This window comes from Coregonus clupeaformis, chromosome 31, assembly GCF_020615455.1.
Source record: "Coregonus clupeaformis isolate EN_2021a chromosome 31, ASM2061545v1, whole genome shotgun sequence".
Lineage (NCBI taxonomy): Eukaryota > Metazoa > Chordata > Actinopteri > Salmoniformes > Salmonidae > Coregonus > Coregonus clupeaformis.
In genome coordinates this window covers 17,544,482-17,560,901 of record NC_059222.1, presented here as the reverse complement: position 1 = coordinate 17,560,901, position 16,420 = coordinate 17,544,482, and the positions used below count along the sequence as shown (strand labels likewise).

Below are 16,420 nucleotides of genomic sequence, written 5' to 3'. Positions count from 1 at the left end.
CCTCAGTTGGTGTGTCTGATGCTCCTCCTACAAAGCAGTCAACTTTGTCTTGGTCACAAAAGAACCACCCAGCATATTTGGGACCCTCAATGCTGGTCCCAGACAATCTTTTTCTGGGAAGCCCAAATAGGGCATCAGCTGCAATAATTTGATGACCGTTTTCCTTTAAAATAATAATGCAAATAATTAATTATACAAAATTATTAGGTATACAGAGAATGGACATTTGCAAGGGTATTACTTAAACCCTTGTGCTCTTTGGGAAACATAGGTAATTTACGCTGTAGTTTCTTCGTGAACGTATCTGTAATCGGTAGTATCCACTAAGCAGATGATTGGTCCACCTAGCTTTACCAGATCCCCGTTATCCAGCATGTTGTGGATCCAGACAGGCCTTCATGGCAACCGTAGCGGCCTTGGTAGCAAAGCCACCCACAATCCCATACTTTACCTGTTTCCGCCTCCCACGACTTGAACGAAGGGTTGGGTTTTTGAGAGGCTTGCAATGGTATTGCCGCATAACATTACTACTGTTTGGCAAAGCAATGATAGAATACAGTGGCTTGCGAAAGTATTCACCCCCTTGGTATTTTTCCTATTTTGTAGCCTTACAACCTGGAATTAAAATGGATGTTCTGGGGGTTTGTATCATTTGATTTACACAACATGCCTACCACTTTGAAGATGCAAAATAGTTTTTATTGTGAAACAAACAAGAAAAAAGATCAAAACAATTTAAACTTGAGCGTATATAACTATTCACCCCCCCCCAAAGTCAATACTTTGTAGAGCCACCTTTTGCAGCAATTACAGCTGCAAGTCTCTTGGGGTATGTCTCTATAAGCTTGGCAGATCTAGCCACTGGGATTTTTTCCCATTCCTCAAGGCAAAACTGCTCCAGCTCCTTCAAGTTGGATGGGTTCCGCTGGTGTACAGCAATCTTTAAGTCATACCACAGATTCTCAATTGGATTGAGGTCTGGGCTTTGACTAGGCCATTCCAAGACATTTAAATGTTTCCCCTTAAACCACTCAAGTGTTGCTTTAGCAGTATGCTTAGGGTCATTGTCCTGCTGGAAGGTGAACCTCCGTCCCAGTCTCAAATCTCTGGAAGACCGAAACAGGTTTCCCTCAATAATTTCCCTGTATTTAGCGCCATCCATCATTCCTTCAATTCTGACCAGTTTCCCAGTCCCTGCTGATGAAAAACATCCCCACATCATGATGCTGCCACCACCATGCTTCAATGTGGGGATGGTGTTCTCGGGGTGATGAGAGGTGTTGGGTTTGCGCCAGACATAGCGTTTTCCTTGATGGCCAAAAAGCTCAATTTTAGTCTCATCTAACCAGGGTACCTTCTTCCATATGTTTGGGGAGTCTCCCACATGCCTTTTGGCGAACACCAAATGTGTTTGCTTATTTTTTTCTTTAAGTAATGGCTTTTTCTTGTCACTCTTATGTAAAGCCCAGCTCTGTGGAGTGTACGGCTTAAAGTGGTCCTATGGACAGATACTCCAATCTCCGCTGTGGTGCTTTGCAGCTCCTTCAGGGTTATCTTTGGTCTCTTTGTTGCCTCTCTGATTAATGCCCTCCTTGCCTGGTCCGTGAGTTTTGGTGGGCGGCCCTCTCTTGGCAGGTTTGTTGTGGTGCCATATTCTTTCAATTTTGTAATGGATTTAATGGTGCTCCGTGGGATGTTCAAAGTTTCAGATATTTTTTTATAACCCAACCCTGATCTGTACTTCTCCACAACTTTGTCCCTGACCTGTTTGGAGAGCTCCTTGGTCTTCATGGTGCCGCTTGCTTGGTGGTGCCCCTTGCTTAGTGGTGTTGCAGACTCTGGGGCCTTTCAGAACAGCTGTATATATACTGAGATCATGTGACAGATCATGTGACACCTAGATAGCACACAGGTGGACTTTATTTAACTAATTATGTGACTTCTGAAGGTAATTGGTTGCACCAGATCTTATTTAGGGGCTTCATAGCAAAGGGGGTGAATACATATGCACGCACAACTTTTCCGTTATTTATTTTGAAGATTTTTTTTTTAACAAGTTATTTTTTTTATTTCACTTCACCAATTTGGACTATTTTGTGTATGTCCATTACATTAAATCCAAATAAAATCCATTTAAATTACAGGTTTTAATGCAACAAAATAGAAAAAACGCCAAGGGGGACGAATACTTTTGCAAAGCATAAGAAAGACAACTGAGGTTGGATATATTTCCCCTTATAAATTATGAACAACACTGAATGCAAATAAGAATCCTAGCTTACTGAGACTTTATAGGTGTTCCTTAATTGTTATCATTGACATACCTGTGAACAGAGGTCAGTTGCGCCAACTTCCTGACAGTCTCTCGTTCAACCTGCCAGTGTTTGAACTCCTCAAATTATTCATTTGTGAGCTTCCGGTAGAGCTCAACTGTCTGGAGATATAAAAAAATATTTAAAAAATAATCCTCATAGTAAAAAACACTTACATGTATGGTTTGATTTCTAATTTAAAATACAATAACTACCTTCCAGCATACATTGGATTTATGGAAAGGTAATCCCCCTCAAAGACACCCCACACTCCAGCTGCAGGGCTGCAAACTGGCGCAGGAGGTCCACTGAAATTGCTGTTTGCGGCAGATGGGGGGTGGCAGGCCAGAGTCTGTAGTGGATCAGGGTGACAGGTTCCAGCTCACAGTCATCTTGTCTCCTCCACTTCCATCGTAGGCCCACAGGGACACATGGGATGAACTGCCCTGACTAAGACAGACAGACAGACACAAAGTTGTTGTAGAACAGACTACAGTAGCTGCAGATTTGAAACTACACTATCAGGGGGATATTTCATTGCACAAGTTGTTAGAAAACTCCAAATCAACTCTGTGCTTGGCACGACAGATTTAGCCACATTTACCTTACTGCTGCAGGGAACTGTAACTTTTATAGAAACTGAACTGTATGTACATTATCAACATTTTTGACAGGGAAGCCATTTTTTTAGCCAGAAGTTGACTGGTTTATTGACATAAGATAAAATACATTACCTTCCATAACTCCAACTGGTGGACAATGTTGGGAGTTTTGTGTGTTCTCACAGCACAGGTGGCACAGAAATATATATCTGAGCCACAATCCCCACAGCGCCATAGCTCAGCCTCCTCCAAAACTCTACACACACTGCAGATGGCGTTGGGTGGAGGACATTCTAGTTCCACTGCAGGCATGTGGAGTAGCTCCCTCAACCCCTTCCAGGCCTCAACATCAGCTGCCTGCCATTTTTCGAAGCTGGTGAAGGAGGTGCATCACTGCAGCTGGGCACAACTTCTGCTGCAGAGGGAACCGGCTCTGTTCTTCCAGTACTCCCTACAGAATAGTGACAATTGTTACTGAGTGGACTATCCTGGTTAAATTAAGTTCAACAGAACTGAACAGAGAAACTTTCTCACCGATCCAAGTTGATGGCAGGATGGCATCTGTAAAGAAAAACGTTTATTATTATTTATTCTAAATGAAGATATAATATGATCTGATACATAGGACACATAATTATCTACTGTATCATAATGCATGACTAGTGGAGTTACTTTGCTTTCTCTAAATTATTTTCTTATAGGGAATCTAAAGACAGTTATGGGTAGGAAGTTGTGCTTCGCATGGACATTAAGTAGTCTGAAATGCCTACAGACAGGTGATGACACATTTGGGCTTCAACAAGCATGGGTCAGGAATATTTTGGGCATCTTGGCTAATGGATGATTATTGTTGGAATTGTTCTAATGTACAATCTAATACTTGCCTAGTCCAGTGGTTCTCAACCTTTTTTGGTCATTGTAGGCCCAATCAGATCTTGCTCTGCCCATAGTGCCTCCAAAGTACCCCCTAATTTGCATTTTAAATGCAGGCATATCATATGAAATGAGTCTTTCTATGTACCCACTTTGGATATTGGTTCCTGGTTATATGAATGGTGTAAGCATTGGCTAGATAGTTTAAATCCATGGGAGAAAGTGTACTATTGCACACTTCGGGAATAATATTGATATTTAAGACAGAGACAGGACACGCAGCCTAGCACCGAAAACAGGAAATGACACCATGCCATGGTTCCCGGGAAATTTAAGCCGAAAAGACTGCTAATGCAAAATTGCAAATCCTTTTAAATGGATTATATATTCAAATCGAATTGCACTCAATACATGTTCTTCCCTACTATGGGTCATATTAGCGGGCTATCCCGGGGTAAAAACACTTTTTAAAATCCATTACATTAGCTTTTGAAATCACAGTAAAAAAAAAAATACGATTAAGTACCTTTGACGAAGGGAAAAGACGTCAGAAGATCTTCTTCTAGTTTTAGTTACAGCACAATAAAAATGGTCATTACCGCCACCAACATATACGGGGTGTAATAACAGCCGTGGTTGATGCTTTTTGCCTACTCGCAAACTACGATATGAAACGTTGATTTGACCCTTCTGACCAACTAGTCGGTCAGGCAGCGCCCCACTGTCTGATTCATCGAGTGATTTCTGATGATTCTTCTCGATTATATCTACTGATTGGTTCTGTATCGGGTGGAACCATACACCATGTAAAGCTTCTCCTTCTTCTTCTTCAGTGGGGTTTATCGGCGTTTGGCATCCAACGTTATGGTGCATTATCGTCACCTACTGTACTGGAGTGTGGGCCAGAGACAGGGAGAAACTAAATCCTACCTGCCAGCCCCGTTGCTCTTAAAAAATAAAAATAAATATTTGACACTATATCTAATGACGTTCTACTCAATATACTCTTTAAACTAAGTAAATCTTATCTGTATACCCATCTGTTTAATCCTGCCATGGGTTTGTAGCACCTCATAAAGCAGGTCTTGTCTGCTACGTGAGCTAAAGGACTGGAGACTCATTAACACTGCACATGAATCAGCGCAAATAACTACTCTGTCTTGTTTGACTTCCTCCACCCACTGCAAGGCCAACAGTATGGCCATCAGCACCGCCGTTTATACAGCCAGATGATCTGTAATACGTTTCTTGACTTCCACCCCACATTCACGCCCTACAAATGCTGACCAGTACGTCCTGTCCTTGGATCTTTTGAACCATCTGTGTAAATGGCCACAAAATCCTGATACACAGTTTCCAGACGTCTCTTAAAGAAATCAGATGGATCAACACCCTCCCTATCTTTCTGTAGTCTCTCCAACACTTCTAGATCAACTACTGGAGGCAGGAGTAGCCATGGTGGATTTACAGGAATAACTACCGTTGGACTAAACTCCCTTCCATACAGTCCCATCTCCTTCGCCTGGGTATTACCCACCCACCCAAAGCTCGTGTTCTGTCTTCGCTCATGTTCCCAGCATGCCTGTAAAATCCCTTTCGCAGGATGAAACACCCCCCATGTAAAGCTTCCTCTTTGATGAGGTTTAACAGCAGTTGGCATCAAATAAATGTTGCATTATCGCCACCTACTAGACTGGAGTATAACTCCCTTATACTTTGCTTAAAAAAAATAATAATACAATATATACCCTACCATCTAACACTCACAAAAAATTATAATAATACTAACCATACTCCACTATTTAAATGTATTCATTACTACTTCAGGCCAACAGCCTGAAGGAATGGGACACCACCTAACACACCCTGTAACTCTTCTGATGTCAAGTCTCGCACACCCAAATACCTCTCTGCAGCTGCCACCACAACCTCTATGTTCTGCGACTTACGTTCCATCCCTGCAGTACAGTTGATAACCATTGCTATAAATGCCAAAAAACCAATCTTACTGAAACATATATCACTTGTTGGTTTATCCTCTGTACTGGTACAGATCTACTACTCACACCACTCCTCTCAGGATCCCTCCCCCTTGACCCATCTTTCTCTACTTTCTTCACTGCCTCAACATATGACAACTTCTGCACTACTCTAACCCTGGAAACCTCAACCTGCCTCTCTCGCACCGGACATTTCGGATCCCCAGCCCCATTGGCACCCCTACAATTAACACGTACCACTACTTTCCCCAATGCTACACATTCCTTTGTCTCATGCCCTTCTGCACACTTCTCACACCTAGGAACCTCTCTCCTACACACTTCTGCCACAATGCCCATGAGCTTGACACCTGTAACAATGTAATGTATTCGGCACAAAAGCTCGTACCGGATAACTTATATATCCTAACATCACTTTGTCGGTCAAAGACTCAACATCAAAACTCAAAAGAACAGACAATGACTCTTCTGTTTCTCCACTCATGCCCCCCTGTCTGCGTCGCACCAAACGACGAGCATCACAAACACCGGGAATCTTCCCCTTCAGTTGGTCAGCTTTCACATTTACCGCTACCCCAGTAATCACGCCTTTCAATGGCGCCCTTTTCTTGAGAGCAAAACAATTCACATATCTTGCCCACATTCGTTTAACACGGAGCGCCTGCGCCCTCTGACCAGCAGAAAGACAAACAATTATCACAAGACCACTTCTGCTTACCCTTACTGATTCCACAGCACCCAAATCTGCTTTCACCCACCCTGAAATCACAAATGGATCAGCCAAAAGGCAAGGGTCCACTTTTTCCTACTGTCACAGACTCATCTTTATCCTGACCCTCGGTGCAAACCTCGGGCTCCGAGAACTTCACCACACCTACCACCTCCGATACTTCACCCTCATTCACTTCCATTTCTCCTCCGGTCTTCAACTCACTCTGCTTACACTTTCTACCATTCTTCTTTAACAAACCATCTCCCTTTTTCCCGCCCTTTTTAACTGACTCAAGCTCACCCTCTTCCTCCCTCTCTCTCTTAGACCTCCTCTGCCTCTCTTTTTCCTTCCATTCCTCCTCCGTATTCCAAGTATAACTCTCCTTATGATAGTACTGCACTTCTCCTGACATACATCTAGTTATTGCCTTGTCTAGGGACGCCATTTAACCAGCTGTCACAATCTCCGTACAATCAGCACTCACAACAGGCCTAGCAGATCAGGTTGTTTTACGCACTCTGTTCGTGTACGTGCTTGCTCCCCCTGCTAGCTTTGACCCGACTCCCGACTTCAACAACACTGCTGCTGTAACCACAAAGAGGGGTGGGGGGGATCACTCTCCTCGAATCACCTCCTATCGAAGAAAATGTTGGCGGTGTGACGCTAGCTAGTGCCAGTGACCATATATATACTTGATTAAAAACAATAGCAACTTGAAATCGGTTATTTCCCTTTCTCTGATCATCATCATGTTCTGTGTGTGTGTGTTTTTGTTTAACTATCCTTGTATGTACCAGAAGTCCTCACAAGGATAGTAAAACATGGAACATTTGGTGGGGACATTTCGTCAGTCCCCACAAGGAAATAATTCAATTTTAGGCTTAGGGATTAGGTTTATAATTAGGGTTAGGGTTAGATTTAAGGTTAAAGGTTAGGGAAAATAGGATATTGAAAGGGAATAAATGTTTTGGTTCCCACAAGGACAGTAAAACAAAACTGTGTGTGTGTGTGTTCGCGTGCATCTTATTCATTCCAGGATGGAATTATTTTCAGGGTCAGATGGATAAAAAATTGCATTTTATATTTATTTGCAATCGTTTATTGCATCATGAAAAAAAACATGCAAATCTCTTTAACAATTAAGTCAATATCAACATTGACTATATTTATATTTAACAAAAGTTTAACTTAAAATCTGCAATATAAACTATTAGATATTGTGGACATTCCAGGGTCCACTGTCTAAGCTTGGTGGAGTACTTCAAGGCTGTATACAAGGTCCTCTGAGATTCAAAATAACTATTTTGTTTATCGACATCATATGTACACAATACTCTATATACACATATAATGTAAAGTTCATATACACATTGCCACTTCATAAATACTTCAATATATAAAAGGAATTGTTAAAATTACATACAGTTTAAATGCAAATGTTTAGATGGCCTCTGATTGTAATGGGAGTGTACTACTGACTTACAACAGTGGTTGGCCGTAATTGTGCCTTGTTCACAGCTTTCAATATCTGCTAGGGATACACTGACTTCATTTTTGAGCAGAGCTTATTTTATTGGAAATATACTATAAGAGAGATGTGCAAATTAAGCATATCTTATGTACATCTCTTGCATTAACACTGATAGCTAGTGGTAACCATTTGAGGTATAAACATCCACTGGAAAACTGGTCACAATTATTTCAATGCAAAGCATTCGGGAATAGACAAGGTAATAACACTATTTTAATAATGCCACAAGACAGAATCATAGAAATAGGGATTCTATTTCTATGGAAATTGGACAGAACCACATAATACAGAATCATAGAAATAGGGATTCTATTTCTATGGAAACTGGACAGAACCACACAAGACAGAATCATAGAAATAGGGATTATATTTCTATAGACACTGGGCAAATCCTTGGTGAAACTATTTGGAAGTGTTGCAACGTGAGACTACACATGCTGCACTAAGCAGAAGGCCTATGTGCTCATGATCCACACGGTAACATACGTTCAAACTGTAACAAAATGAGGGAGTAGCACGAGATTGCGAGGCGTGATTTGCACCCAGTATCATAGGGTCCAGATCCAGAAATGTTACCGCTGCTCCAAGAAAGCTAGCTCCCTTGGGTGAGTGGTCATCGTGCTTATCAATGGCAGGGTCATTACAATACCTATATTATGTCCTCAACAGTCCAGAGTGCAGACAAGAAGGATGTGTATTATCATCAGACATGACCCCTGGGAGAGAGCTTTTCTTTTCTTTGTCTGATTTCAAATTACTGGATTTCTAGTCCCAATGTTCCATGCCCATCAGAGCAACAGCGTTGTGTCACTCGTGTGCTGTTCCATCCCAGTGACATCACCCACTGAGTCACGAGTAGCTCCCCCCACAACTCCACCCAAGCCCTCCCTAGCCAACAGGGGAGTGTCACTGTCCACAGCTGCTGCTGTTGCCGCTGCTGCTGTCATGGTGACAGCGGGGTCCCCGCTCCTATTGGCATTAGAGATGACAATAACGTAACGATCATCTTCCTCCTCCTTTTCCTCCATACTCTCGTGGATGACTGCTGTCAACAGATCTCGGTTGTCTCGTCTCTGGCGACTGTTACTGCAGGACGGAGAAGAGCTGAACAGATGACTACAGGAAGGGGAGGGGCTGAATTGGTTGCTATGACTGCAGGAAGGGGAGGAGCTATAAAGCGGCAAATCCAGGTCGGGGTCTGCACAAGCACAGGCCTGATCCTCCTCAGGGAAACTGGTGTTGATGTAGATGATGTCCTCTTTGCTGGTAGAAGCCTCCGGAAGTTTCTCTGTCAGCTTCTCCAACTGTTCTCCTACCTAAGGGAAGATTAGAAGATTCATCTTTACGCAGTCTATGTCTGCGTACCAAATTTCACCTTATTCGTTATATTCACTCTTCAGCTGTCCCCATAGGATAACCCTTTTTGGTTCCAGGTAGAACCATTTCAGGTTCCATGTACAACCCTCTGTGGAAAGGGTTCTACCTAGAACCAAAAGGGTTCTACCTGAAAACAAAAAGGGTTCTTCAAAGGGTTCTTCTATGAGGACAGCCGAAGAACCGTTTTAGGTTCTTGATTGCACCTTTTTTTCTAATAGTGTAGTGCACTACTTTTGACCAGGGTGTCTATGTCTATGGCTGCATCCCAAATGGCAGCATATTATTTCCTATATAGTGCACTACTTTTGACCAGAGCCCTATGGGCCCTGGTAAAAAGTAGTGCACTATAAATTGAATAGAGTGCCATTTGGGACATAGACTTTGTCTAGAGCAGCTTTGCCGGGAGTTCTCTCACCTGAGTGAAGACGGGGCGGTCCAGGGGGTCAGCACGCCAACAGCTGTACATGATCTCGTACCTGGTGGACAGGAGAAGTAAAAATAATCATTCAAATGTTGTCTGTTTTGAGTCTTAACAAACCACTGGGGAGCGTTACAGAGTTGCAGACATTACTTCTTCTTCAGTTTATCTATATTGTCCTGGCTGTAACATAATGTTCCTTAAGCTGGTCCCAGATCTGTATAGTTAATATGTCCATTCATTGACAATGACCTTAGGAGTTGGAAATATAGCACAAACAGGTCTTGGATCAGGCTAAATGTTCCTATCCACTAAAACCCAATCCGAACGACAGCCATGTAGAGAGAAGAAAAACACTCACAGTTCATCTAGGCAGTCTTTTGGCTGCTTCAGCCTGTGGCCCAAAAGTAGGTAGTCATAAATCTCATGGTTCTGGATGCCAGGGTACGGCGTCATGCCCCGTGTCGCTATCTCCCACATGGTCACACCAAATGCCCACTGCAAGAAGAAACACAGCACACGATTATGTTAGCTGTAGTTTCTCTCTTGTGATAGACTGTTAACGTAAATGTTAAAATTCTTAGGTTATGCTAGCCCCCACTAGAAATACCATGTTAGATGCATCTACATAACGTGAGCAGAGAACTGTAAATGTGTTTTAATTTGTGATTTCATGTATCACATTTGCAGTCTATTCAAATCCAATTGTATTTGTCACATGCGCCGAATACAACAAGTGTAGACTTTACTGTGAAATGCTTACTTACGAGCCCTTTCCCAACAATGCAGTTAAAAAGTACGAAAATTAACAAATAGATACAAATCAAAGTAAATTAATACATTAACGTTAAGACACTAACAGCTTACAGACGGTAGGCAATTAAGGTCACAGTTATGAAAACTTAGGACACTAAAGAGGCCTTTCTACTGACTCTGAAAAACACCAAAAGAAAGATGCCCAGGGTCCCTGCTCATCTGCGTGAACGTGCCTTAGGCATGCTGCAAGGAGGCATGAGGACTGCAGATGTGGCCAGGGCAATAAATTGCAATGTCCGTACTGTGAGATGCCTAAGACAGCGCTACAGGGAGACAGGACGGACAGCTGATCGTCCTCACAGTTTCAGACCACGTGTAACAACACCTGCACAGGATCGGTACATCCGAACATCACACCTGCGGGACAGGTACAGGATGGCAACAACAACTGCCCGAGTTACACCAGGAATGCACAATCCCTCCATCTGTGCTCAGACTGTCCGCAATAGGCTGAGAGAGGCTGGACTGAGGGCTTGTAGGCCTGTTATAAGGCAGGTCCTCACCAGACATCACTGGCAACAACATCGCCTATGGGCACAAACCCACTGTCACTGGACCATACAGGACTGGCAAAAAGTGCTCTTCACTGACGAGTCGCGGTTTTGTCTCACCAGGGGGGATGGTCGGATTCGCGTTTATCGTTGAAGGAATGGGCGTTACACCGAGGCCTGTACTCTGGAGCGAGATCGATTTGGAGGTGGAGGGTCCGTCATGGTCTGGGGCGGTGTGTCACAGCATCATCGGACTGAGCTTGTTGTCATTGCAGGCAATCTCAATGCTGTGCGTTACAGGGAAGACATCCTCCTCCCTCATGTGGTACTCTTCCTGCAGGCTCATCCATGACAATGCCACCAGCCATACTGCTTGTTCTGTGCGTGATTTCCTGCAAGAGAGGAATGTCAGTGTTCTGCCATGGCCAGCGAAGAGCCCGGATCTCAATCCCATTGAGCACGTCTGGGACCTGTTGGATCGGAGGGTGAGGGCTAGGGCCATTCCCCCCAGAAATTTCTGGGAACTTGCAGGTGCCTTGGTGGAAGAGTGGGGTAACATCTCACAGCAAGAACTGGCAAATCTGGTGCAGTCCATGAGGAGATGTGCTGCAGTACTTCATGCAGCTGGTGGCCACACCAGATACTGACTGTTACTTTTGATTTTGACCCCCCCTTTGTTCAGGGACACATTATTCAATTTCTGTTAGTCAGATGTCTGTGGAACTTGTTCAGTTTATGTCTCAGTTGTTGAATCTTATGTTCATACAAATATTTACACATGTTAAGTTTGCTGAAAATAAACGCAGTTGACAGTGAGAGGACGTTTCTTTTTTTGCTGCGTTTACATGCTATATACAAGGAGTACTGAGTCAGTATACTGGGGTACGAGGTAGTTGGGTTGATTGATTGAAGTACTATGTACATGTAGGTAGAGGGTGAAAAACAGAAAGTCCGGATAGCCGTTTAACTGTTCAGCAGTCACACAGCTCTTTGTTGAGAACTCTGTTAACCTACCCAAGGACTTTTCCAATGCTGTGAGCTGAACTTCACGGGCTGACTGTTTAATGTTTCAGAAAGGGAAGTAGTGTTACTAGAATAACAGTACTTTTCCTTTCTATCTGATACATTCACATTTATTCCCACCAATTGTATTTGTCACATGCGCCGAATACAACAAGTGAAGACTTTACTGTGAAATGCTTACTTACGAGCCCTTTCCCAACAATGCAGTTAAAAAGTAAGAAAAGTAGCAAATAGATACAAATAAAATAGTAAATTAATACAATAACACAATAAAATAACAATAACGAGGCTATATACATGCTAAAAAAGTATTGCCCGCTGACAAAGAAATGATCAGTCTATAATTTTTATGGTAGGTTTATTTGAACAGTGAGAGACAGAATAACAACAGAAAAATCCAGAAAAACGCATGTCAAAAATGTTATAAATTGATTTGCATTTTAATGAGGGAAATAAGCATTTGACCCCCTCTCAATCAGAAAGATTTCTGGCTCCCAGGTGTCTTTTATACAGGTAACGAGCTGAGATTAGGAGCACACTCTTAAAGGGAGTGCTCCTAATCTCAGCTTGTTACCTGTATAAAAGACACCTGTCCACAGAAGCAATCTATCAATCAGATTCCAAACTCTCCACCATGGCCAAGACCAAAGAGCTCTCCAAGGATGTCAGGGACAAGATTGTAGACCTACACAAGGCTGGAATGGGCTACAAGACCATCGCCAAGCAGCTTGGTGAGAAGGTGACAACAGTTGGTGCGATTATTCGCAAATGGAAGAAACACAAAAGAACTGTCAATCTCCCTCGGCCTGGGGCTCCATGCAAGATCTCACCTCGTGGAGTTGCAATGATCATGAGAACGGTGAGGAATCAGCCCAGAACTACACGGGAGGATCTTGTCAATGATCTCAAGGCAGCTGGGACCATAGTCACCAAGAAAACAATTGTTAACACACTATGCCGTGAAGGACTGAAATCCTGCAGCGCCCGCAAGGTCCCCCTGCTCAAGAAAGCACATATACATGCCCGTCTGAAGTTTGCCAATGAACATCTGAATGATTCAGAGGAGAACTGGGTGAAAGTGTTGTGGTCAGATGAGACCTAAATTGAGCTTAAATTGGCATCAACTCAACTCGCCGTGTTTGGAGGAGGAGGAATGCTGCCTATGACCCCAAGAACACCATCCCCACCGTCAAACATGGAGGTGGAAACATTATGCTTTGGGGGTGTTTTTCTGCTAAGGGGACAGGACAACTTCACCGCATCAAAGGGACGATGGACGGGGCCATGTACCGTCAAATCTTTGGTGAGAACCTCCTTCCCTCAGCCAGGGCATTGAAAATGGGTCGTGGATGGGTATTCCAGCATGACAATGACCCAAAACACACGGCCAAGGCAACAAAGGAGTGGCTCAAGAAGAAGCACATTAAGGTCCTGGAGTGGCCTAGCCAGTCTCCAGACCTTAATCCCATCTGTGGAGGGAGCTGAAGGTTCGAGTTGCCAAACGTCAGCCTCGAAACCTTAATGACTTGGAGAAGAACTGCAAAGAGGAGTGGGACAAAATCACTCCTGAGATGTGTGCAAACCTGGTGGCCAACTACAAGAAACGTCTGACCTCTGTGATTGCCAACAAGGGTTTTGCCACCAAGTACTAAGTCATGTTTTGCAGAGGGGTCAAATACTTATTTCCCTCATTAAAATGCAAATCAATTTATAACATTTTTGACATGCGTTTTTCTGAATGTTTTTGTTGTTATTCTGTCTCTCACTGTTCAAATAAACCTACCATTAAAATTATAGACTGATCATTTCTTTGTCAGTGGGCAAACGTACAAAATCAGCACGTGATCAAATACTTTTTTCCCTCACTGTACAAGGAGTACTGAGTCAGTGTACTGGGGTACGAGGTAGTTAGGTTGATTGATTGATGTAATATGTACATGTAGGTTTGGTTAGGTGATTGATTGAATGTGATGTAGGTAGGGGGTGAAAAGCAGAAAGTCCGGATAGCCGTTTAACTGTTCAGCAGTCACACGGCTCTTTGATGAGAAATCTGTTAACCTACCCAAGGACTTTTCCAATGCTGTGAGCTGTGGCCTGAACTTCACGGGCTGACTGTTTAATGTTTCAGAAAGGGAACTAGTGTTACCAGAATAACAGTACTTTTCCTTTCTATCTGATACATTCACATTTATTCCCACCAATTGTATTTGTCACATGCGCCGAATACAACACGTGAAGACTTTACTGTGAAATGCTTACTTACGAGCCCTTTCCCAACAATGCAGTTAAAAAGTAAGAAAAGTAGCAAATAGATACAAATAAAATAGTAAATTAATACAATAACACAATAAAATAACAATAACGAGGCTATATACATGCTAAAAAAGTATTTGATCCCCTCAATCAATCAATTTTATTTTATATAGCCCTTCTTACATCAGCTAATATCTCGAAGTGCTGTACAGAAACCCAGCCTAAAACCCCAAACAGCTAGTAATGCAGGTGTAGAAGCACGGTGGCTAGGAAAAACTCCCTAGAAAGGCCAAAACCTAGGAAGAAACCTAGAGAGGAACCAGGCTATGAGGGGTGGCCAGTCCTCTTCTGGCTGTGCCGGGTGGAGATTATAACAGAACCATGCCAAGATGTTCAAAAATGTTCATAAGTGACAAGCATGGTCAAATAATAATCAGGAATAAATCTCAGTTGGCTTTTCATAGCCGATCATTAAGAGTTGAAAACAGCAGGTCTGGGACAGGTAGGGGTTCCATAACCGCAGGCAGAACAGTTGAAACTGGAATAGCAGCAAGGCCAGGCGGACTGGGGACAGCAAGGAGTCACCACGGCCGGTAGTCCCGACGTATGGTCCTAGGGCTCAGGTCTCTCAGTTGGCTTTTCATAGCCGATCATTAAGAGTTGAAAACAGCAGGTCTGGGACAGGTAGGGGTTTCGTAACCGCAGGCAGAACAGTTGAAACTGGAATAGCAGCAAGGCCAGGCGGACTGGGGACAGCAAGGTGTCAGCATGCCCGGTAGTCCTGACGTATGGTCCTAGGGCTCAGGTTCTCAGAGAGAAAGAGAGAACGAGAGAATTAGAGAGAGCATACTTAAATTCACACAGGACACTGGATAAGACAGGAGAAGTACTCCAGGTATAACCAACTAACCCCAGCCCCCCGACACATAAACTACTGCAGCATAAATACTGGAGGCTGAGACAGGAGCGGTCCGGGAGACACTGTGGCCCCATCCGAAGAAACCCCGGACAGGGCCAAACAGGAAGGATATAACCCCACCCACTCTGCCAAAGCACAGCCCCCGCACCACCAGAGGGATATCCTCAACCACCAACTTACAATCCTGAGACAAGGCCGAGTATAGCCCACAGAGGTCTCCACCACAGCACAAACCAAGGGGGGCGCCAACCCAGACAGGAAGATCACGTCAGTAACTCAACCCACTCAAGTGACGCACCCCTCCTAGGGACGGCATGAAAGAGCACCAGCAAGCCAGTGACTCAGCCCCTGTAACAGGGTTAGAGGCAGAGAACCCCAGTGGAGAGAGGGGAACCGGCCTGGCAGAGACAGCAAGGGCTGTTCGTTGCTCCAGAGCCTTTCCGTTCACCTTCACACTCCTGGGCCAGACTACACTCAATCATATGACCTACTGAAGAGATAAGTCTTCAGTAAAGACTTAAAGGTTGAGACCGAGTCTGCGTCTCTCACATGGGTAGGCAAACTGTTCCATAAAAATGGAGATCTATAGGAGAAAGCCCTGCCTCCCGCTGTTTGCTTAGAAATTCTAGGGACAATTAGGAGGCCTGCGTCTTGTGACCGTAGCGTACGTATTGGTATGTACGGCAGGACCAACTCGGAAAGATAGGTAGGAGCAAGCCCATGTAACGCTTTATAGGTTAACAGTAAAACCTTGAAATCAGCCCTTGCCTTAACAGGAAGCCAGTGTAGGGAAGCTAGCACTGGAGTAATATGATCAAATTTATTGGTTCTAGTCAGGATTCTAGCAGCCGTATTTAGCACTAACTGAAGTTTATTTAGTGCTTTATCCGGGTAGCCGGAAAGTAGAGCATTGCAGTAGTCTAACCTAGAAGTAACAAATGCATGGATTAATTTTTCTGCATCATTTTTGGACAGAAAATTTCTGATTTTTGCAATGTTACGTAGATGGAAAAAAGCTGTCCTTGAAACAGTCTTGATATGTTCGTCAAAAGAGAGATCAGGGTCAAGAGTAACGCCGAGGTCCTTCACAGAT

General features: G+C 43.6%; 1 protein-coding gene across 1 annotated transcript in view; it reads right to left on the bottom strand.

Moving 5' to 3' along the window:
* Nucleotides 1–7,565: 7,565 nt before the first annotated feature.
* Nucleotides 7,566–16,420, bottom strand: part of LOC121547668 (tyrosine-protein kinase Mer) — a 52,617-nt gene continuing 43,762 nt past the window's right edge. Inside the window, exons 19-21 of the mRNA XM_041859042.1 lie at nucleotides 10,187–10,323; nucleotides 9,823–9,883; nucleotides 7,566–9,346 (exon numbers count right to left, since the gene is read on the bottom strand). Coding sequence (XP_041714976.1) covers nucleotides 8,819–9,346; nucleotides 9,823–9,883; nucleotides 10,187–10,323 — 726 coding nt within the window. The 3' untranslated portion in view covers nucleotides 7,566–8,818. The remainder of the gene's footprint in view (nucleotides 9,347–9,822; nucleotides 9,884–10,186; nucleotides 10,324–16,420) is intronic.